The 25,157-nt window shown below is 30.8% G+C and overlaps 1 protein-coding gene across 4 annotated transcripts in view; it reads right to left on the bottom strand.

Moving 5' to 3' along the window:
* LOC130893308 (transcription factor collier) overlaps nt 1-25,021 on the bottom strand; it is a 93,039-nt gene extending 68,018 nt beyond the window's left edge. For 3 of the 4 annotated variants that reach the window (XM_057799296.1, XM_057799298.1, XM_057799297.1), the window contains exons 1-5: nt 24,744-25,021; nt 22,417-22,585; nt 17,812-17,965; nt 14,812-14,875; nt 7,491-7,546 (exon numbers count right to left, since the gene is read on the bottom strand). In XM_057799296.1, coding sequence (XP_057655279.1) covers nt 7,491-7,546; nt 14,812-14,875; nt 17,812-17,965; nt 22,417-22,550 — 408 coding nt within the window. In that variant the 5' untranslated portion in view covers nt 22,551-22,585; nt 24,744-25,021. The remainder of the gene's footprint in view (nt 1-7,490; nt 7,547-14,811; nt 14,876-17,811; nt 17,966-22,416; nt 22,586-24,743) is intronic. The other variant, XM_057799295.1, reaches the window with a different exon arrangement.
* Nucleotides 25,022-25,157: the final 136 nt, after the last annotated feature.

The raw sequence follows: 25,157 nt of genomic DNA, 5'->3' as shown, positions 1-25,157 counted from the left end.
TGTTTCGAAGAACCGGTCCGATTATTGGACCTAGAGCTGCTCCTGCAGTTTATTCATTTCTGTGATCTCTGTCCGTAGTGTCAGACACAAGGGTTCGGTTCCAACGGCTCAAAATTCCTTTTTATTTGTTTTTTTTTTTAAAAATCTAAATACGAAACTTTCTATATGAACAATTTTATTGTCTAAATTCATTTATCTAACACCGAAACTGCTGGTTAAAATCATGTGGCCCAATTTTGGAACACCTAGGTGCAATTTAAGCAACCAGCTTTCTATATAGTATGATGGATACTTTAGAACAAAATTTTGAAAAAAATCATGTGAACAACATACTAAAGTATACTAAGAGCTAGTTTTGATATCGATTTTGTTTTAAAATCAGAATCTATCATAAGAAACCTGAAAATTGGTCCAATATAGGCAACCAACACTTATGTTGAACGTTGAAAATGTTGAACATTAAACTACCCTTGATTGAAAGTATAGAAATTGTAAACTTATGGTTTATGTACTACTAAGAAGTCAATTATTTAAAATTTATTGCTACAAAACTAATTTGGGACAAGTGAGAGGCAGGTGTAACGATTAATGTATAGTTTAGGTTGCTATATAACAGTATCATTATTATTTATGTGAAAATATACACTTAATGACACTATTATTACTTGAAATAGTACTAGAGCTCTGTAATACGTTACAGTCCTTATAACAAGCACCTTCTGTAAAGTAGATTTGGTCTGACCCTTTTCACCCAGAGCTGTTATTTATTATTCCACTAAATAAATAAATATATCCTGTTTCAAAACGTAAATACTGCAAGTAGAAGTTTCTTTCTTTATAATACCATTAAAAACGTTCCAAATTTCATAGTAGTAATAAAGTATATCGTGAAATGGAAAACGAATATCAAATAGGATAATTTGTTTGGACTGAAACAACTACAAAACTGATACAACTTGTGAATATTTAACGATATTTGTTTGCAATTTTAAATTCAACTGCATGTAACATATGAATAAACTTATTTGATTTAATGACAAGAATCGAATCATCAGTTAATTGGATTTTCACAAAACAATGTATAATATTTCGAAAATTAGAGAAGTCCATATGATTGCTCATTTTGTTATTTGTTTAATCAGATCCGCGTTATAGATTTGATACAAAAATATTGACTATGTACCGTATATTGCCATGAATTATAAAGGAGTTTGAGTTCAATTCTTAGTTTTCCTTGAGCTCTGTATCAATGGGTAAACCAATCAGTGAAGGTTATTACATTCTTTTCATCAGATTGCTTCGTTGTTTCTTAGTGAATACGAAATTTGACTACACAATTTTGATTTGAGCTTTGGTATACTTAAAGACATTAGATCCTTCTCAAACTTATTTAAAATAGATTTAATTTTTAATCTTAATATTCTATTTTTATTAAAAAAGCTCAATACAGTCACAAGCATCAAATAAAAACTATAATTTCCACGTGAAAATATTGTATACATTCCTTTGAAACATATTTAGTCGTTTAGATTTGACAGTAAATATGTATGATTTGGTTTTAAACAATTTTCTTTTGACTAAATTCTGTTAGGGTTTGGAAATATTCAATTAAGTTTCTACAATTAAAAAATTGTGGATTTTTTTGTGAAAAACAGATTACTTTTACATTCGACATCGAATTCGAGATACTTCGGTAAACGTCAATAACGAAACAGATTGATAATTTTTATATAGAATGAGCAATTTATGTAATTACGTATTTTTTTTCAGTTTAGATAGAAGATGAATGCATTGAACAATAATTTTTTATACGTATTATTTAGAAAAAACTTTAGAAAATTCTATTTTTAGATAGTAAAATACAGGTTTTAACATATTGATTTCAATTCTTCACGTTTTTAATTTTTAACCAAATTGGTTTCGGGATTGAATTTAAACATACGATATGTGTTTTCTCTCTTAATTCTATCATCCTTTGAATGCAATTTTCACACTAGTTAAACTGATTTTCAAATCGTATCCTAGTTACATGGTATTCAATTTCCACAGAATACTATAAGACAGAGACCCTTCGACGATTGAACAAGTCTGGGAGTTCCTATCTTGTATAAGACTCAAACTAGAAACTACAAAAGCAAATCCTGACCATTTCTCTTAATGTCTTTTCGTTTCGCTTTTCAAGATACATAATTAAATTTTTCTATGGAGCAATTGCTATATGATAGTACATTTTGGTTTCAAGTTTTCTTCGGGATGCACTGATTTGATGGTGAAGCTCTGAAAAGGTTAACTCAAGATCAAATGTGTTGTGAGATGTAGTTGAGAAAGATGAGTATGAGCCAGTGAAACGTATGGGCGGTGGAAGTTCCAACTTCAAGTAAAATAATCCAATTTAAATCTTTTAATATCAAAAATCCAAATAATTTCCACATTCGATTGAATCAGGTAAAAAATTTTAGTGTATTGACTGATTGATTATAAATTAGGAGACGAAATATCTTGTTGACATAGTCACTGTGTCAGAAATTTATTAAAGAAATGACGGCAATTTGTCTGAACGTTGTTAAAAATTGCCCGCTAACAAAATCTGGTTTAACAATTTATACAGGAGTCAAGTTGATGGAGTGAAAAGGGGAAAGTTTAATGCGTTTAAGTTCTTAAATTTAATTTTAGTCAATCATCTAACTTCAAGATGGTTTGAGGTGGAATTTAATTTCGTGCTCACCGAATCTTTAAGAGATGTTCGCTGCGCTGGGAAAAGTTATTTCAATGAAAAAAAAAAAAAACGATTTCGCTCGAGATGACATTAAGTGAAATAAGTTTGTTGATTGTAAAGCAACACATTATGAAGCTAGTCCTCGTTGATAAGATTGATAATCATGGAGACAAGCACTTGAACCTTACAGAGACGATAGAAATATGGTTAATTTAACTTAAAAATAGCCCAGTATTCAGATGGAATGCGTTTTAGTAAAACTTCTCCTAATGTAATATTGCATAGGTAAGTTATTAAGAAATTGCTAAATTATGTTAAAACTCTAAGCTCGGGAAAGTGTGTGATCGTTTTTCAAAAATATCGATTTCAAGAATTGAGGCTACATAAATTGGATTCTTGTTTCATAAATACTTTTAGTTCATCTGCCTATCCACCGAATAAATGAAAATAAAAATATTATTGAAAATATGTCAGATAGTTTCGAGTTTGGATTGTCATCATTGCGCTAATAGCTTGTGCTTTAACGAAATCAACTCGATCTATTTTGTATAAATTCATTAAGCATGAAGGTAATTTGATTCATATTTTCGAAAGTGTTACTAAAATATGTAAATTCTGCAAAAAAATCATCAAATATGACTTAAATTTATGTAAAGGAAACAAATCGAAAGATTTAAATACAAACTGTTACCGTAAAAATGTTGTGAATATTCTGATATAGACTACTTCAAACTGTACTGATTTTCTATAGTGTTAATATTGAAAGGAAAATACTCAAAAAACTAAAAGAGGATATTTAAGCTGCAGAAAAAATTCTGTTATCACAGTTACATACCAACCAAAAACATTCATTCAATAACTCAGGAAAATACCAATCTTGGTAGTTCTGCAGTATCTATTTTTGCTTTCTTCTCTATTTAAGTTTCATTAAATCATTATTTTTCATACAGGAAGCATTGCTGGCCTATTATTTTCATCAGAGGAATGATGCTTGTAGATGATTCCAATGCTCAGAGTTTCACTTAGTTAAATTTTGATAGGGTTCATGGGGCTCTGAAAATTTTTCTAATTGGGATAAAACTAAGCCGAAAAAGGACCATTCTAGTGTAGCCAAGTTGTGCACGGAAATTTTGCATCTCATAAACTGGACATCAAGACAGCAACCTTCTGGTAGTAACACTTTTTTCCACATTTTCCTTTCATGTCTAAATATTTTTTTCAGCGAGGCTTTAACGTTTTTAACCGTCTCAAAAAGTATAGTCTGATGAAAATCGCTTTCCTCCAAATCAAACTTATAGTCTAGGAATCAGGAACAAGTCGTTGGTGACCAGATATGGTGAATACGGTGGATGGATGGAATGCAAATCATTGATTTCACATACATCTCACTTTAGAATGAATTTTTTGATTGTTGCAATGTAAAATAATGATAAATAGGAGTCTATTAGTTTGTTTTTAATAGATGCTTGTATTGATTCAAGTAAAAATTATATCCAAAGTACTCGTAACATTTTTAAGACAGAAACTAGTCAACTAGTTTTATTTTATATTGTTAATAGAAGTACAAATTGAATCAGTTTTTTGCTTTAATGTTGTATTGCAGCATATGGGTGATTCCGTTCTAACTGTGATATTCAATGTCCTGTATTGTTTTTTTGTACTAGTCATTAATTAATAATCAATTAATAAAAATTTTGTGTTAATTGAATAATTCTTAAGATATTTAAACATTATTTTTATACAATATAACTTGCCACTTAAAGAAAACTTATACTACATCACTTGAATGTCAGTACCGTGTCATGTCCATTCCTAGAATTTACCGATAAATTATTAATTTTTTTTGTCGTAACAAATGATTTAAACTAATTACCTTATAAATTCTAATGTTTATGATCAAACTGAGGAAAATTGATGCACTTGTTGTTTAATATCTTAAGTTACCATGTCAGTACCGTGGATAAATGAGTCAGTACCGTGGAACTCAAAATCCGACATTTGTGTCTTGCTCGTGATACTTTGAAGTTGTAGTAAATTCCTCTTAGAGTTTTATTTTTACAGTAAAATAGATGAATAATATGCATAAAAAAGTTAGAAAAGTTAAATTTTAAAATCTTGAAATTTTGAATACAAAAAATCACAGTTAGAACGGAATCACCCATATAAAGTAAAATAGGTAACCGATAAAATCAACATATATTCTGTATTTATACTAATAGGATAACCTAGTCCTCAGTTTCATTCGCTAATCGAGTTATTTGTAGTAAAATTTTAACAGTTGATTGTAGTGGTGTCGAATTCACATCAACGTTTTAGATTAATGGTGGATACGTTACTAGAATGTCAGGAAAAATAATGATTGCCGTTTGTTGTTCTACTAGTTTAATAATAGAATATGACTAATAATATAAAGCGACTTGTATCGTTTAATTCAGAAAAATCCTATTAGTATAATAGGAGGAACAAACAGCATCAATTAAAAGTTGTATAAACATGAGACAACTTTTTCTTTTGGAGAATTCATCTTTATCTATCAATACCATTCTACGAGTTTCTTCGCATTAAATATTTCATTAGTTTAGGTTGAAAAAATTGTTTCAATTTGATCCCCTCAACAGATATTTGATTTCCTTAACTGATTTACCGGTCACACACGTTGTATCATCAATTTGGTTACTTTCCTTAGTAATCCAAAGAAGTTAAGTGAAAGTAGGACGTTGCTTTCTCCCTCAAATCAATCGGATTGAGGTCAGGCGACTGTGACGGCCGAATCATTACGTTCAGTACATTCTTTCTTACCAACACTTTCAAATACCTTTTGCACAGTTCCGAGGAATGTTTGTCTTCCTTTAAAACATCCCCAAACCATCACCACATCAGTTTTTTCTTTCATGTGCGCACAAACAGCCCACTGCAACCTCTTAATTTTAGTTTAACGTCTTTAAATGGGTTTCTTTACTACCATATTTCGAAAACGTCATATTTTTTCACTTAAAGATTCCTATTTTCATTGATCTGAGTTGCTCACTATGGGCCCGTGAATCATTGTGGTTTTTCCGAGGCTACCCTGAACATTTTCTATCGATAAAGCTGATGGAGGGATGGGATAAGCAAAAACTTTGGCCGATAGTGTATATATGCACTTAAAAATGCTCAACATAAGTGTGAATCGAAAAAAAGTACATTTTATATAATTCTTATTTGAAGGAATACAATTTATTCACAAATGGATATTATTTTGGAAAATCTTCCATTACAATTTATGACAAAGTGTTTTTCCAAGTAATCTATGCGGATTATTTGCCTTTTATTTGATAATTATAATTTGAAAAACTCCTTTCAACATCTGTCGATGTAACTTTGAAGTGAACCTGAAAATTCTATATCTACATCAATTTCAAAAGTTCCATTCAAATTTTCGTAAATTTTCTCGAGGATTTTGAAGCTGATGTTTTTTGTGAAACGATTCAAGGAATTACCAAATTCACCTAAAACTTGTGGAGTTTTTTTTTTATTCTATTGAAGACAATTTTTGTTTATAGCTTTTTTTACAAATGTCCGTTGATTTGCCAATGAAGCAAGTTTTTCCAAGTGTTTTTGTATATATTTTTCTCATATTTCCTCAAATGGAAATCAACGAGGGTCTTTTGTTGAAGAAATCAAGAACAGATTACTGATAAGTTAATACTTTTAGGCTTATCTCAACAATAATTTTGAATCTAAAATTCCAGTTTCCTAAATAATACTTTACACCTAAAGTATTTACGTGCTTAACTTGCATTGTTATAATAAACTGACATCGTCAGCTCAAAACACGGTCCATAAAAGACAACAACTTCTTTTATTATTTACCAACGTTGGAAAATGCAACGTTGTCTACAAGAATGTAAATATACTCAACTTGAATTACTAAACTCATGTAAATACTACACGTATAAGAGTGTCTACTGAACAACCGGCCGTATTAAATACTGTGAAATAATATTGTGACATTGCAAAATCTGTTATTAGTTTCACTGTGTACACGTACCTACGGAGGCCAAAGTGGATTCTTAGCAACGCAGGTATAGAGAAGTTAGAGGAAAGAAAAATTATCCAGAAGGATACTAGGTGAAAAGAAGGGAGAGTTATGGCCGATAAAAATGAATAATGAAATAAGGAATCTATTTGACTGAGTCACATACAGAGAATTTCAGATTTTACAGCAACAAAAAAAATTATGGATATAGAACAAGAGAGAAAAATATAAAAAAGGAAGACAGGCACCATTTCCATGGTTCCAAATTTTATTTCACCTTTGTATTTTAGTTTTTAATAAAATAATTCATTGCATTTTTGATTATACATAGTATATATATGAATTAAATAAATTTATTGCTGATTATTAAAACGCAAACGTCGTAAATTAACTTTTCAGTGCGAACCGAATTGATAAGTACTAAACTTACGGTGCAGTAGTCACTCCCGTTACAAATTTCACTCGTTTCTTCAACCTTTACGCCATACTCGCTCATTCTCGCTTTTACTGCTTAATTTCGACAATGTAGTTGCTCTTTTCCAAGTGGTAGGACAACACATTGGGTGTTAATTCCATTTGCCCTCATTTGTCAGACCTTTTCCTAACCTTAATTCTATTAGTTATGTCTCGTCGTTTAATTTATAATGTTTTTACAATAGTTCAAGACTCGTATTTGCTTTACTAATTTTGAATAGAACATAAATACAATGAAAAAATCTACAATTATGAGATAAATAATAATTGTTGATATTTTACCTGTTTGGTGACAGAGTCTATGAGCCTAACAAATATGTCCTGTTCTTGTCGTACACCTGAAACAAATTAAAAAAAGTTTTCTTTCAATTTCTGTAACAAACGCCATCAAAGAAATTCATTTGAATCAGTTAATCGATAATATTTGATCGATATTATGTAGATTTGAATCGATTAATCGATACTATGCGTTATACGTCAAACCAAACAAGTAATTTTCAAATTTTAACTCACATTATGTCAAAACTACTTGCACACGTTCACTATCCTTCAAATTGAACTACAGCATAATCGTTTTTCACCTCACTTCATACTTTATATTCAATATTATATCTATTTTAAGCCAGCTTCACTTTCTCCAAATCGATTGCTGTATTTTCTACATAATAAATAGTGTTTCACATGGTTCATATACAGCTTAAGAGATTCACCTAAGAAAATGGAAGTAACGTGTAGTAAACGACCTTATATCTCATTTACCAACATACACACACACACACACCTCACTCGACATCATCCCCGTGGAGCACTCACCCCGTCCTTATTTGTAATAAAATAACTCCGCAAACGCTCTCAGAGGAGTTAAAAGATGGCGGACCCTCGGGGTATGGACGTCTTGTCTTTGTTTCAACGCAATCGACGCCAGTGGCGTATCACGGATTATATCCAATATATATATAAATATATTATGTACAAACGGAATTTTGCATTATCAAAAGCTTCAATCAATCATTTATTTTTTCGTTATTATACCAATAATACTGTATTTTACTATGTATTTGAGACCTACATTTCTGTAACCAAATAATCACACTTACCACCCGTATATAGGATTTTTGAGTATAATATGTTTTATATTTGTGTGTGTTGATGGGTTTTTTCAAGTTTCGTACAACTATGTAAAGTTTCTTATTGTTTTGAATTGGTTATTTCGACATTAATTTTTTGAGGTTAAATTCTCTCTTTGATAGTTCATAAAAACGTGATTCAATTCAGTGATTTTTTTTTCATTTCACGGAAATTAAGTTTAACTAAAAGTTTCGTTTTATTATTGGATTGTAAAATGTCATTTCCGTTCCCTTTTGGAAGTTTAGTCCTCCCCTTTCATCAGTCAATGACCGAATTTTCAGTTTCTTATCGAATGTTTCTTATACGAGGGGAAACAACCATGTTTCTTTCGTATATCAGGTTAGTTTGACTTGCCGTAAACTTTGCTATTATCATTTTAATGTTTTACGAGGTAAAGTGAACGTCAAAATGATACAGGAACGAAACAGGGTGATGGTTTATCCGCAAAAATTACGTATTACTATCATTAATAATATATTTATGTATGTATACTGGATGAAATATATTTTGTTTAACTCTTGTTCATGCGAATTTGGCTGTCGTGATGATTACTTATAAATAACTCATGAAATCACAGGAAAATTTAAAAAAAAAATTTTAATTTAACTTTTCAGTAAATTTCGTATTATACAGTTTGTCCCGGGACTAATGGGAGAAAAGTCAGAAGCGTATAGAATGCGCCAAAATAATGTTTTAATTTTAATTTCGTTTTTTATTTTTAATTCCCGTATTATTCATTTTATCTTTATATATGAAATTTTCATCATATAATAGCTTTATTTTAGTATGGTGGACAAATTTAAATGAATTGCCTCAAAATCAAGAATGGATTATTTACGGTTATTTATTAAAAAAAATTGCGGGGATGACGAATAATTCAAAATGACTTTCGGATACTATGAACTATGGAAAATATAGTTGAAATTTGATTGGATTATTTTTAGATATGTTGCTATTTCGAAAATTCACCAAAATCAGTTCAATATAATTTGTGTATGACAAAAAATTTTCAAAATCTGTTACATTTTAGGTTTTGAACTACACAAAATTTTGTTAGAACAATAATTATCGTATATTTATAAAACAGCACACCAGGCCTTGCAGTTCCACTGCTGTTCTCCAATTGCTTGTGTTCACAATTGCATCTTCCCATTTTCTACGTGGATGCTTTTTCTTTTTGCCATTTCTTCACTTATGAACGCTCACTTTTCACTTATTATATACTAACTATATACCGGATCTTTGCCTCATTCCACTATTGTAGTTTTTACTACAATATCTTGTAAATTCTTAACTTCGCTAACCTCAAGTTGTCTTTTGATCTAAATAGGTTTCCTCTCCAACTGTTTTATTCTTCAATTTCGTCATCTTTACTTGTTACTGTCACCCCCAGGCATTCAAAGTCTTGTACTCTATCGAATGGAACTTTTAGTTTTGCTGGTTGTCACTTGAAAAGTCATTATCCGTTCCCATATACGTCTGTTGACACATAAACCAAATTTTTTTGCTGACTTTTCAACCAGTAAAAAAATTTTTGTACTGGTTATGAACATTAAGACTTTTGTATATGCCAAGACATGCCCTTTGCTGTTATAAATCATTTCTAGGGATCGTAATCCACTACCCCTAAAATCACTTGAACATACCGTGGCTATGGCTACCATGTTTTTCGTTTTGTTGAACATAATTATCACCAATTGTATTCATTTTTCGGGATTCCAAATTTTGCTATGCCGTGGCACAAGTAGTTTCTTAATATTGAATCAATCGATAAATAATACCTTAAAATTCAGTCCCCGTTTTTAACATAAAAATAATTGCTTTGCTCCATTAATTTTTAATATGTTGAATATCCGGTTCTGTAGAACTTCTCCTCTACATTTTCTTATTTCTATTGGTATTCTATTAATTCCGGTGATCTTTTATTGGAGTTTACTCCTTAAGAATCGATTTGCATATATAAGGGGCCCGGTATGAGAAAAATGTGAGGAGTAAAATCTATCGATGAATGACCTTTTTGGTGCGCATCCTATGATGCGCAACTTTCTAATATGTCAGTGTCAACATACTTATATTGCTGTCATTGTGAAGTTTTATTATCATTGTGTTCCGCTAAAGTGAACTGACAGTATTTTCAAATAACTATGGCAGAAAGAGGTGTAGATGATATTGCCGGAACATCTAATAAACACGTGGTTGCAAGGTACGTTATAATTCATGTATTATATGTATGAGCATATGTAATTTGTATTTATTGAATATTTTAATAATTATCGATGTAGTTCATATAAATATATATTTGAAAACAACACATAAAATTAAATAATCAACCCAATATGAATTATCGAGCGCATCCACATAAAATAGAAAATTTCTAACCTAAACAAAAATTAATTTCTTTGTCGATGTCTATAAATTCTTCCAAGTTATTATGATTTATTTTATAATTTTTAAATATTAAATATTAACAACTGTAGTCAATAATTCGATAATATTATCAGAAAAATCGACAATATTTTTCCATTATAATAATGTTTTTATGTAATTTTCTTTCGAAAAGTTATTTTTTAGCTTATTTAAATAATTTTCATGTACTATTTATTATTGTATGTAAAAGATTTAGTGACATAATTATCTTTTTATAACCATTTTTGTTAATAACTAAGATAATATTATATTTTAAATAAAAAATTAATTATAATTTAAAAAAAATGTTTATAAAAACCTTTTTTTATCAATTTTCTTAAAGTCGGTTAAAATTTTTATAATTAAGCATTTATAAATTTTCTAATTTTTTTTATATTTTTTGACTAGGAAAAAATCTAAATGTCCAAAAACTCCAGCCGAGAGACAGCGAGCTTACAGATTAAAAAAAAAATCCATGAAGGAAGCTCAAAATATTCTGGCAATCAACCAACCTTTTTTAAGTTAAATAAACTCTTATTGCGTCTGGTTAGACTATCCAGTCGTGCGTCGGAGCTGACACACACAATTTTTTTTTTCTTCATATTGTTTATTACCTCCTTTATCCCAATTTACGTTGATGCTTCCACTAGTTCAGCAGTGCATTAAGGTATTCCCTCCACTTATCCAATTTTCCTTTCCTGCTTTCGATTAAAAATCTGTTTTTTTTTTCGATAGTATCTATGTCTAACTACATCTGATCCTTCACGTCTTTTCGCATGTTGAAAGAAAATTCTTTATTTATAAGTTTGTTTTAAATTATCATTTAATTCTGCAATTTTGTTTTTCTTTGATCTTTCATTTTCTTCTCAGTGTAATTTTTTTACAATAATAAAAATCAAAAATGTTTTCATATGAGGTAAATTTCGGAAGTTTGTATTAATCGTAATGGACATTATAAGTGCTAGATTAACGTATTAAATATTAATTTATAAACCAGTTTGTGGTCACATCGAGTTTAATAAATATTTTTATACTGATTTGCAGGCGATAGTCGCGATTTGATTCCGCAGAAGTTACGCGTGCTATTGAAATATTTATTGTACGTATAAATCAAACAACTCAGTCCATATTATGGCCTTTTATGTGATCGTACCGTTTATGTAATAATGAGAAACTGCTCACATAGCATCAAGAGCGCTTGTACTTACAATTAATTAATTAGTAAAGCCAATTGTCAATTACATCTATCGCCGGTGCGCGAAGCCTTAAGATTGCCTTTTTCAACTTTGGAGAAAAACTTTATTTACACTTTAGCACGGTAAGGAGTTGGGCATATAAGGAACTGGTTGGTTGGGAGAACGTTGAAAGAATTACAAATCGATCTAGTAGACGTTGTTTTTAATTAGATAGATAATTAATCCGATCAGTCAATCAGATCAAGTGGAACAACAAGGGCTTTTAGTCGGCGAGCGAACATTCTTCTTTTTTTACAACGGAATATTTGAGTCTTTGAAGTCTGAATTTGGAAAGGGATACGGAGATTTTGATGTGATTTTTATGCACACGACCAAATTTTATTGTAAAAGGAAAAGCATTCCTTCAACTCTGTCAACTCGATTTTTTCTTTATTCCCGCGATCTATTCCACGGTAGGGTAAAGTGGCGCCCAATAAAACTATTGATTATTTCAATTTTAGTAGTAGAAATAATTTTACTCAATCTCTTTATATATATATATATATTAGAATTGAGATGAACTATGAATTTATTGAGAATATTTTTGTGAAATAAAAATTTCCTTTCTTTCCAAAACAAATTAACAATAATAAAAAACTTGTTTCTATTGAATAAATAAGTTTTGCTTTAGTTCCAAAATAGTAAATAACTCACGCGAAGCAATTCATTTAATTCCATAGAACATGAATCGGCAACCTGCGGCTCGCGAGCCACACGCGGCTCTTTGGATGTGAAGTTGTGGCTCTTTGGATGTGAAGTTGCGGCTCTTTGGATGTGAAGTTGCGGCTCTTTAGTACCACACGCGAATATTATTGATTTTATAAAAAAAATATTCAAAAATCGTTCTGAATCAGTTAACGAGGATTGAGAAAAATCAAAAATCTACCATTATCCGCTAAAACAGTACACAGTACAAGATAGAATAGCTAAAATGTCTTCTAATGTAACATATTTGAAGGTGGAAGATATTTAATCTGCTTTTTCTATCACTTGCTATCGTTAAGTCATGCGACATAAAGACACGATACAAATTTGTCTGATATATGTCGTCTCAAGGTCCAAAGAAGAAGGTAGCACAAATAAAAAAAAATAATCAAATATTATTTGAATTATGTTGAAGAAAGGAAAAGAAACAAAACACGTTGTGGAGTTCACAAGACCTTTCTCGGAAAGTTCAGTTGCGGGCCTATAGACCGCACCGGTGTTTAATGTGTTAAATGAGCTGGGTGTTCTTGAAGTCTAAAATTATGAGATCTTTTAGTTTTCCCAACATACTTTTAATCACAAAATTGCGGCTTATGTCGTAAATACCATTTATTTTTCAAATCCAGTTGTATTAAAGTATTTTTTGATCTCTAAATTATTATCAGACTCACTATTTTTCAATATTTTTATATGGAGACATTCCTGAAAAATGTTTTCTTTTTGTATATTTTGTCATTATGGATGAAATTAGTATGAAAAATCAACTAAAAGTAACTAGAATCTCAATCTCATATGCAAAAAATGCTTTTTCACGATTTCTTTTAAAAAAAAAGTCATTACAAACATAACTCTTTCCCGAAATTAACCAGAATACACGAGAGCTCTTGGTAGGACTACTTCGTGGTAATTATACTCTCGCATTAATTAAAAGTCTAGAATCCAACCATTCGATTGTCATTCAAATTTGAATGAAAATGTGTGCTTTTCATAATCAATATTAACAGGAAAGTAATGAAATTGTAAAGTTGATGAAGTATATTTCTGTGATCATAAACCCTGTTATCTCTCTAATACATATACGGAGATTCATGCCTAGTCTACAGATCGAACTTCAATAAATTATCATTATATATTCAAAACTATGGTAGTACTTATGCCCTATTTGTTTTTTTTTTTTAAACATTTCCTTCCCTTTAAGTTTCTTTTAGTTGTTTGTTATATCTGTTCCATCCAACGCATCATTTTATTTCACTTTTACTAACTTCAACAAATTTTACTGCTAGTTTCTGTCCTCTATACTATTAATTTTTCTATTTTATATTCTATTATAAAAACATTAAACTGTGTCATCCAACAAAGTAAAATCCATACTTTTCCCATCTTTCTTCGAGATGCAATGCATTGTTGGGATTTCTAGAATGCACCATTTGAGACGGTTTGTTGTTAATATTATCAATTTCACTATAATCTTATTTTTTATTTTCGGCAAGCGCCAGAAGTTACATGGTGTTGAATCTGGTGATAAGGCGGATGTGAATATACAAAAAAAGTTTAACAATATGTGGCATGCTGTTATCATGAAAATTTCTTCATAAATATTCCAGTATGAGACAGATAAGTGGTAATAAATACAGGGTGAACAATTATTTTTGTGATTCTTTTGTCAATTCATCTTGGACGTTTGCTAACAACTATTTTGCTATATATAGTTAGTAATTTTATACTTTGAACATTTAGTTCGAATATTTAAAAACCTTCGGAAGATTTGTAATATATCGTTCGCGAATTGTTTCGAAATGTAGACCTGTAGAATGAACCGCAGAGAGACGAGTCCTTCAAGAGATAAGGAGGCGGTGGAAACTTGAAGAATTTGCGGTTATACAAGTTTCCTTACGAGTCGGTTTCTGCGGGTTTTCCCTCTTCGGACTTGGGATACTGCCCAGGTTATGTCGAAGTTTATCATGGTTGGGAAAGTAGGAAAACTTTCATAACATTTCCAATTGTAACCGATCGATTGTAGTGAATATATTTAGTAGTAGAACAAAACAGAGTTAACGCAGTTAAATATAAAAGAAAACATCAGAATGTTTCGTCGAATGTTTTCAATAGTATTGGAAATCGTGACTTACCGTTAGCGAACAACAACTGTAGTCTATACTGAATCCCATTGTTTGTTTTCTGACCGTCCGTTTCCTGAAATGAAAACCATCTTTCTTATATTCAGTAATTTTAATAATTAATAAACTTTTATTATTTACAAATATAAGGTTTTTCTTTGAGAAAGTATAGCTTTTCCAACCTAGTCGGAAAGTACTTAAATTCCAGACCAGAAAGTGAAATACGTTGTTGTCATTGTATGTACCTAGTTCCAGGAAAAAATGTTTGGAAAAACACTGGAAGAACTATCAGATGACATCAAAATCAAGAGAGATACAAGAAATATGCCAACGACAAAGTAATTGAAGCGAATAATAATGAAGACCTACAAAATATACACAGCGAGCGAAAAATATGGATTCTTCTTGAAAATATCAAACATAGAACATAATGTTTATTAGCAAAAGTCGATAACACTCTGGGCTAAACGGTCGAGCAGTACACGTATATCGGAGCCATAATAAACGCGAAATATTATTACGAATAGAAAGATCTTGAGTTGCGTTTAACAACTATGTATATAACAGCGAAGATATTTCTTTACAAATAAAATTTAAACTAGTCGAGTGCCTACTTATTTTACGTTTTGTTCTATGGCTTGTACCACAACCGAGGCTACTTACAAAATTTCCCGCATGAAAACAATCAACACGATTTGGATACTTCGCCTACATAAATGCTCTGACAACAACAAGCATTCAAATATATAAAATAAATTGAAATCGTTCAATATTACTGATAAAATATTAATATATGTAAGAATTAGAATATTCCCAGCTCTTTGTGCTTCGCTTCTTTTCAACTGTTTTTTCTGAATCGCAGATTTCCAGCGCCTCGCCTTGGAAATTTGCCCACTCGTCTGAAAAAACAGTGCGATCCGGACTTATTACATAAATTACTGTTATATCTGCAGCTGAAAATCCTTCTTATGAAAACAAATCTGCATGTTAGTTATACATCGTCGGTCCGAATGAAATTCATAGTTACAAATACGTTTTAATATAACTTTAATGTCTATTATACAGGGTGTTTCTATATTCTATCGACAACGCTCTATCACAGAGAGATCTCTCTGTTTTAAAATTAGTTTTTTTTTATTCATTTTTGGAAGATAGAATTTGACGTTTCGACTTTTCCTTAAGTCTTTACCTTCCAAAAATTATTAAAAAAACTAGTTTTATAATAGAGGAGACTTAAAATCAATGGCATTCAGATGCATTAATACATCAAAAGGTCTAAAAAATGAGAAATTAAATAAATTTTAATGATTCATTTTGTTTAAAGGCAAATTTCTATAACACCGTTCATTTTAGTTCCATAAAATGTCATTAGTTTTTTAACTAAACATAATTAAAACAAAATTAGAAAAAGTAGCGTAAAAAAGTGACAAATAACCCTGATAGCGCGCCACTGGTTAAATATTTCCAAAGTTTGTTTATGTGAAAATATTACTTTATTAAGGAGCATATTGGTCTCCAAATTTGGAAAAAGAATTTGAAGGTATTCTTGATTTATGGCAAATTTTTGATTTAAAATTTTGAACACCAACTAGCTCCCGTACGGGTTCGTATTCTTATATCAAAATGAATCGTTTATTGAGATCTCCCTGTAGTAGATCGAATATAGAAACACCCTGTGTTGATAAAAAATGTATTTGTATGAGAATTGCAATTATCAAGGTCGAATTTTCACTTTACAGAAAATGAAAATAGTGGAATGTAATTTTCATGGATAGCTGCAAGTTTCGAATAGACCCGAAGCGACAAGCTACGGCGTTTAAATTTGCTACGCGTTGCTATGGTAGCGTCGCGATGCCGTACACTAAAGTGCACAATGGAGGAAAGTGAGATTAATAAACACGGCTACGGCGTGGGTTCGATTCGCTAGGTGATTCTGGACGTCGTATACACGGGTGACAAATTAAGAGAAATATTTATAATACATATTTAAATATTGAACTAAATATTCATATTACTAGCTAATTATTAGTACATATGATAAAGTAATGAAGAAAATTCATAAAACGTTCATTTTTGGAGAAAAAAATGCGGAAAAACGACACGAAACAGTGCAGGCAGTCTTTTTCTGTCAGTTCGTTCACGACGCGCGCCTGGTTTTCTTTCACAGCTTCGAAAGACTGAAATCTTGTTCCTTTTGATTTGAGAATACCAAGATTGTTGTTTAAATATGAGAATTTTAAGCATTGTTGAATTTTTTTTGTGAAATTCACAACAACATATTCTGTGTCAGTTCCTAGAGATTCAGCAATCGTACGAATACTTGACAGATGTCGAGACGGTAGGCCTAGTTTCTCTGTAGTCTCGTTATTTAATAGCCACACCTCGTATATAGTGTACTATTTAAAAAATATGACACCACCGTAGATTTTATTAAATCTTGATACTTCTGATGGTTACAGGTTGTTCGCAAAAAGGTAGGAAACGATAATAAGAAAGTTTTTCACTCGTGGGCTAAAATGAAGCTCCAGTTTCCATACAACGGAAGATCAAACTATGAATCAACTTGTTGAATAAGTGGAAACAAACTATGGATCATTCGTCAAGACAATGGACTAGCTATTACCGCATTGTCTGTAAAGTGTCAATCTAAATTCAATATTTCATTGCTATATTTATTCGGATTTTGCGTTGTGTGAGATCCATCTGTTAAATAGAGCCTCACGAGTCCTGGAAGAGCTAACAGATGAAGTTTTCTAGAACATTTTCAAGCAATAAAAGATTCGCATGGAGCATATTCAAAATGTAAAAGGAATGAATTTAAAATTTATACCTCCAGGATTGTAATTCAAACGAGAATTCGTACTTTCAGTACTATTAAGCAAAATCTAATTATATATTCTTCGTTGATAGGATTTTAAAAACAATTTTCATCGTTGAAATAGTTGTTATTGACAATCGGTGGAAAGATGAGGAAGGAAAATGGCTGGTAATGGAATAAAAATTGATACGAACCTGGTCCTTTTCGATGAAACCGATGAAAGCAGTTCGCTCGATTTCCACCGGCTGACCGGCTCGGTCGTATAGAGCGATGACGAAGTGAAAAAAATTCGATTTCCTCAGATTGCTAGGCGGTTGCTTTTCGAAATGGGCACGACCTACTTGCGATCTGAAAAGATTTAATTTACTACATAAATAAAATAGAAAAAAAAAAGAATATACAAAAATTGAGGTGGTCGAACATAATTCACTCATAGTAAACTCAATTAATAATAATATCAAGTTATTAAATACTTCTTTTATATATCCTACAATTTAATAAATCATTTTAAATGAAAATATATACAAAAAACAAAATAGGTCTACGTTTTAATAGCGTTAAACTGCTCTCGATAATTTCCGCAGCAATTGATCATGCTGGCGATAAAATGTTAATCTATTTTGTCGAATATTTGTGTAAATGCTCGAAGCACTAGATATCGCCACCACGCCGCGCCGCTCGTATCCTATACACCGCGCCAGTTTTGTTAGCAGTTACCGATACGATGTCACGTATTACCTCATCGATAATGTACTATATATATATATATGAGATGTTGTGTGTATATGGCCTTTTACGCCTTAGGTATCATATATACGGTATGTCCTCAAACAAAACAGAATTTTATTACCTCTAAACTCACTAATACTTATATTCATGATAAATACTGTCAGTTTTAATATTTTATCATCATTTTTACGTAGAATAAGATCATATTGAGATAATTAATAATAAAAACTGAAAACCTACAGTAAAAAATATGATTTTAATATAACTAAAACACCTGACTCATCAAGAATTCAATTCAACGTTGAAGATTATTAACGATCAAACTACTAGATACAAACAAGAGATAAAAAAAATATGACAAGCTTTTAATTTTATTAATTAATTTCTCATCACAATCAACATAGTGAAAACGAATTAATATTAAGTTATTTTTAACAAGAACAACATGAAACTGCCATTAGGAAATTAGCCAACACTCCTTGGAATAATAAAAATTGTCTCTACATCACATCCATAATCAAGAAATTGCATGAGTTTTATCTTCATGAAATCAAATGATTATTGAATGCCGAAAGTGTCACCAAGTGTTCACTAATACGACTAATTATGTAAATACAGGTGTGGCTACCGCGCCATGTGCCCTCGCGCTTAAAACTGACCCAGAGAATTCCAGGTTACTTTCTTCTGAAAATTCCATGGGTCCTAAAAGCTCCTAATAGCACACAATTAAATTAATCCTGTCCGTTATATCTGGTACACGTTTTAGGAGAAACCAACACACTTACACAAACCAACGAACCCCGAGACGTTTTGAATCGGAGAGTAGCTCATTCTGTCTCGGGACGCCTAGATCCCAACGGAGCTATGCAGCTCCTAGAGATTCGGCAAGCGCGACTTTGGATCATATATATATGGACTACGGCGAATTAGTGAAGCTCCGAGTGTTAATTTGATTATGAGTGAAGCGTTTTGAAGAGACTGATACAACGAACCGAAGATAATATTGAGAATACGAGAAGATTTACGATTGAAAACTCGTTTGTTATAGTGACGAAGTTGGCAATGAAATTTTTTTTTTCCTTTACTCTGATGAGACCCATTTCCATATCAATGGGTGTATAAACCGTCAAAATAGTCATCACTGGAACTATATTGCGATGTTGGGAGAAGTTCTGGCTAAAGAACTTGAAACTTTAAGATTGGTGTCTTGTTTAGACAAGACGGAATTATCAGTCACTCGTCAAATGATTCCCTGGTGATTGTAAAACAGGAACTGAATGATTTTGAAGAGATGTGATACTCCATGGCCCTCTCGTAGTCTATATATGACATCTCTAGACTTATTTTCTTGAGGATACCTCAAATACAATCTGATAAAATATAATTATTTCAATAAACGATGATTAAAACTTGTACTTTGAATTGATAACAGTTAACTTTGTATAGCACATAATAAAGCAGAAACTTTATAAAGCAATGATGTACTTGATTGGATGCAAGCAAGACTAGTAAATAAACGAGTATGAAGGTTTTTAAATCAGACAATTTTATCTACGCTGAACTTAGTTTTCTTCTCATCAAATCTCACATCATAAAGTAGATTAGGAAAGATTAATCTTGACTGTGGGCAGCTTTATTGGATCCATTTTTAAACTTATCCTGTTAAAACATCCAAGAAAATTCAGCAGATATCTTAAGGGAGAGACTTGTTGAGTTTTTTCTATTTGGGAAGTAGGATCAATTTTTAGAGGGATTTGGTTCGTTTTTAGAATGGAACTGAAGTTTTTCCTTTGCACGAGGAAAAAAAGAAAGAATATAAACCATGGAAATACTGCAAGTTTCAAAAAATATTAGCAGGATCTTAAGTAGGTAAACTACACCAGGAAAGACTATACCAAGATAACATCTGGAATAGTTTGACCAATACGGCTCCAAGAAGATCAAAAAGAATTAGTGTACCAAGAAGCACAATGATTAGAAAGTTAGGCCAGTTCAGTAAAAATATCATAACAAGACTAAGAAGAAAGGAATAAGAAGAATCACCGTGCTGGAAGACTTTTCCTAATAATTTGAGAAAGGGTTGATTTTAGTGAGGCAACTAATGAAAACACATAAAGTTATTTCTAAATTATTCTTGAATATTTCGCATTCAAAAGACTTTTGAATTTAATCAGAATGGAAAAGTTATATTTCTTATGAAATTTGCAAATCTTAAAGATGATTTCGATTTAATAAATCCACTTTATACAAGGATGGAAATAAAAGATAAATAAAATAATACTCATTCTCAAATAATTATTTGCTATTACAAACATAAAATTTGCTGTCCAATCCAATCTCTTCTTAGTATTCCACGTGTCTGTTAATGATGGTGTTTTTTTATATGGGTTTTTAGCTCATTTATTTCAAGCGGTCAATTGTGCGCGATGTGTATAACGAGAATAGACTAAACGACCAGCGAAGGGTGATTTTGGGGGTGATTATATTGAAATACTGCTGTTTCCAATGATATATATCTGATGATTTATAATAAAATATATCCCTATTCACACAAAACCCTCTAGTTAATCCGCGAAAATATTTTTAATTGGATATATCGTCATCATGAGATTTTTCTATTCATTTCCAGAAGTAAAAAAAACACACAAAACGTTCTGTACACCACAAGTGGTTAGTATAAGGTGTTCGAGCTTCGGAATAAGAAACCAGTGGCGTCGAGAAGTAGTGATAATTACCAAGAATTGATAAATCAATTATCGTTGATGAAACTTGTTAGAAAATGGCGACATAAGACATATTTATATTTAGCAAATTATATTTGTTTTTAAAGATTTGAGGCCAATTTTATCATTACATTAAACCATAATGTTGAAATTGAGATAATGATGAAGATTAATGGAAAATGTTAAGATTCATGCACGGACTCATGCGGTTAAAGGAGCCCATCTTATAGGGTGGATAATCTGAATGGGAAAAATTATAATTATAAAGTCATTGGAGCTGCTTGGGCACATGTTTTTGATGAAAAAGGCGCTATATTGGATGTAACTATGAAGATAATAATGGAAATACTAAAAATTTGGAACATTGAATGCAAAGAATCTAGGAGATTTGATCATTCAATGGATAAAGTGGAAATTAAATATGAAATTCATAAAAGGGATGAAAATACTTTCTTTATAGGAAAAAAAATGGAATGAATGGAATCAATATCGACTGATAAACAAATCGTTCATCCCTACATTCTGTTAGAAGATGAAATATACATTTTGAAAAAAAACTTCTTGATAGGGGGAGATCTAAGGTTTTTTGTCATAAGAAAATATCAAAATTTCATATTGAATAACAATTTGGTTTCATAATAATTATAATATCATATTAAATTCTAACTAAATACTAAATATTGAATTAGACCAGTCTTTGGTAGGTTATAGAATTCTGCAATAGAATAGTAAAGTCTTTCAAGCAAAAATGACTCGAAATTTATTAAATATATGTATCACTTTTAATTCTAAAGGTAGCTGATTGAATAATTTTGTTGGAATTTAATGTGATGGAATTTTATATCAGATCAGAAGTGGGTAACTATGAATGAGTCTCTCAGTTGAGTTGTGGAACTGTTTGCGAACCAAACAAACGGATTCTAAAATAACGAGAAGTAAGTTTAGATACAGATAAGTCTCTACATGAAAGTACAGACCATTGAAGAGCACTTGATTGAATTTGAGGATCGTATTGAGTTTTAGAGGTTGTAATAGGATAAAACCAAAGTTTTCTCAGTGTATAAACAGATTCCGCTCACGTCAAACCAGAACAAGATCTTTACTCATGGTAGAATGTAAATCTTTTATATCTGGACTACTGAGAATTAAAAACATTATCAATACACCACGAAAATTGTTTGTGCTTCAATGAAGAGCGAAAGTCAATGTATGGTAGTTTTTGGAGTATGTTTCATGTGCTAATTAAATTTATTTTGATATGTCGCAATAATATGGGCTACGATGACTCTATTTAATGGATACCAAAAAAAGAATTGGACCTAAAACTGAACCCTGAGGTACTCTTACCCGTTTTGATCGGAAACTGTTCCTTGCATCCACGACCGAGCCGTGGAAAGAGGTTCCTCTTTGAGACTCGGTCCACGGGGTTGATGGTGATGGTGTAACCCGGTAGCATCTTGATGATGATGCAGACCGAACATCAGACCAGGACCGGCTACTCTTGACGTTCCCGTTCCTGCAATAATATCTATTATTGTATATAATTATGTCTTTGCGTCCAGAAATTCGAATTTAGTCAAAATATAATGAAAACAATTTCATTTTCTCATTGGAATTTATTGATTTGGTTTCTGCATTAATGTATAATGAATATTTGATTGTGTGTCCTGTTAAATGCTGTCTACTTTTTTTATCCTGAAGGAAACAAATATACTCAAACCAAAATAATGAAAGTTTGATATTATTAGACGCAAGAATATTTTTCTGTGAAATTAACATTTTTTTATCTTTAAAACTATCATTAACTTGAGATAATTTTGTTTTTTCTATTGATGATTTGTCTTGATTTTTGGTCTCTTTTTATGTATAATATATACAAAGGTCTAAGAAGTGGAAAGTTAAAGGAAATTATAAATTTTATTAATATTAATATGTAGCTAGAGATCAAAAGCCTAGAAATCAATTTTTTCTCGATATTTTAGTTATGAAACATAATAATTAGAAGCTACAAAAAGCAAATTTTGTCATTATTAGGCCTGTCATAGAAAATAACCCAAGGAGGTTGGGTGTATTGGAATTATTAGACTAGTTTCTATTTATTTAAATCCGGTGCCTCCTGCAGAAGATTCATGGACCTTAAAGTCAAAAACAAGTTATATACAAATGTCCAATTTTATGTATTCAATAAAATCGAAGTAATTGAAGATTTTAATTAATAATTTTACATATCCAAAGATGGCATTCAAAAGAAAAGTGTGTAATTAACAAATCTCCACTGAGGTGTCTTATACAGAGATTATCAATTACTTTGAATTCCATCAAAATTTTGTTTGATCTAAAAGAATTATCCAAAATGATTTTTTGTCGTTTCAAAATTGTTTTTGTTTCCCTTTTCTCTTTAAACTATTGATAAAGGAAGAGATAGAAGCAAATTTCATAGAGTTTATTTTTTCAATGTGGTTTAAAACAAAAAAAAAATAAATAAATATAATCGATTTCCAGTATCACCCACTTGGCAAAAAGTTACATCAATTTAAAGTTTCTGTAATATTTTTTTAATAAATAATAATGGTAATCTTGTACTAATAAATTTAATTCAATTATTTGGTTGACCTTTTTAAATTTAAAAACCAAATTCTACTGATATAGATATTACTCGAAATGACCCCTCTACAAACATACTGTATAAAATATATTTGTAGTAGATCGATTTAATTAAAATTAATAATAAAAATTAATAAAAGAAAATCAAAAATAAAAAGCACAAATTGGCAAATATATTATTTTGTATAGTTTGTAAATAAATATATGCCATAATGTAAGAAAAAAATACAAAAAGTATTAGTTTTTTGAGAATTCTTCACATTTTAATTTTTTAAATATTATTAAACTCTATTTTTATAGATGAGAGAATAATAAAATAATGAACCATTTTTTGAGTCATATTTGTAACTAAAAAGTTTGAAAAATATTTCATATTTAATATTTTTGTAGTAAATAACCGTCATCTGAAATTTAATCTGCGATAAAATATGAAGCGAAATTATTAATATTTATCAAATTTATATAAAAAGTCGTCTTGAAGAAAAATAAAATTAATGATATGCGTTTTAACTTGAATGGAAATGAATGAAACCATCGTAATTTGCTAAATTATAACATAACATTATTAGAAAATTGAATTTTCCCTATTTATTCATAAAATCTATTAATTATTGTTTTATTAAATGAATTTATGGTGTTATTTTATCCACTTGTATACTTTATCTTCAAAATTTATTGGTCGATTAATTTTCTAATGTAATTTTCTTAAATTACGAGTATATTTAGTTTTTGGTAATAATTACAAAATGGATATTTTTGATTAGATAAAAATCTTAATTCAAGAAAATTCTTATTCTAATTAATCCATTTTTTTATTTACAACTGATAAAATAAACAGCCCTTTTCACATTTTCTTATAATTCACTTAATTATATGGGTATTTAATAAAATTTTTTAATATCTCACAATAAGACAATTTCGGATTATTTCTCCACGAATTATGAATTTTACTATAAATATGTATTTTATATCTGCCGATGCAAAATGATAAAAATTCATAAAAAAACATTTTTAATTCGAAAAAAATGTTATCGATACCTGAAATGAATTTAAAGTGTCGTTTGACCCACCTGGATAAAGTTTTCTACCCCAAGCGGCTGCTACAGGGTCCAGTTCGTGAGCCGTAAGGGATAGAGCGGGCCAAGGAGACGCCGTCGGATAACCGCGCTCCACGGGATGTCCCTCGTCCGACCTCGTCTTGACAGTTTTTCAAGACGTTTCACAAAGTCCTGCCTTAACGGCCACACACTCGATAAAATTATAAAAAAAAGTCACCCGCACTCTTTGTACCAACGTTGTTTTGATATCTCGCGAGAGTTCTTACTCCGACTAAGGTCAATTCGCGACTGGGACCGGTATTGATAAGCCGTGTGAATATTTCCGTGGAGCTCCCTCCCAAGGGTGGAGCCACGCCTCACGGGATTACCCATGACTTTGGAGGACAAGGGTAGTAGGCGGGATTTAGTAGGCAACCCCACGAGGCC

The sequence above is a fragment of the Diorhabda carinulata genome, chromosome 4, assembly GCF_026250575.1.
Source record: "Diorhabda carinulata isolate Delta chromosome 4, icDioCari1.1, whole genome shotgun sequence".
Classification (NCBI taxonomy): Eukaryota; Metazoa; Arthropoda; class Insecta; order Coleoptera; family Chrysomelidae; genus Diorhabda; species Diorhabda carinulata.
This window is presented reverse-complemented; position numbering and strand designations above follow the sequence as displayed.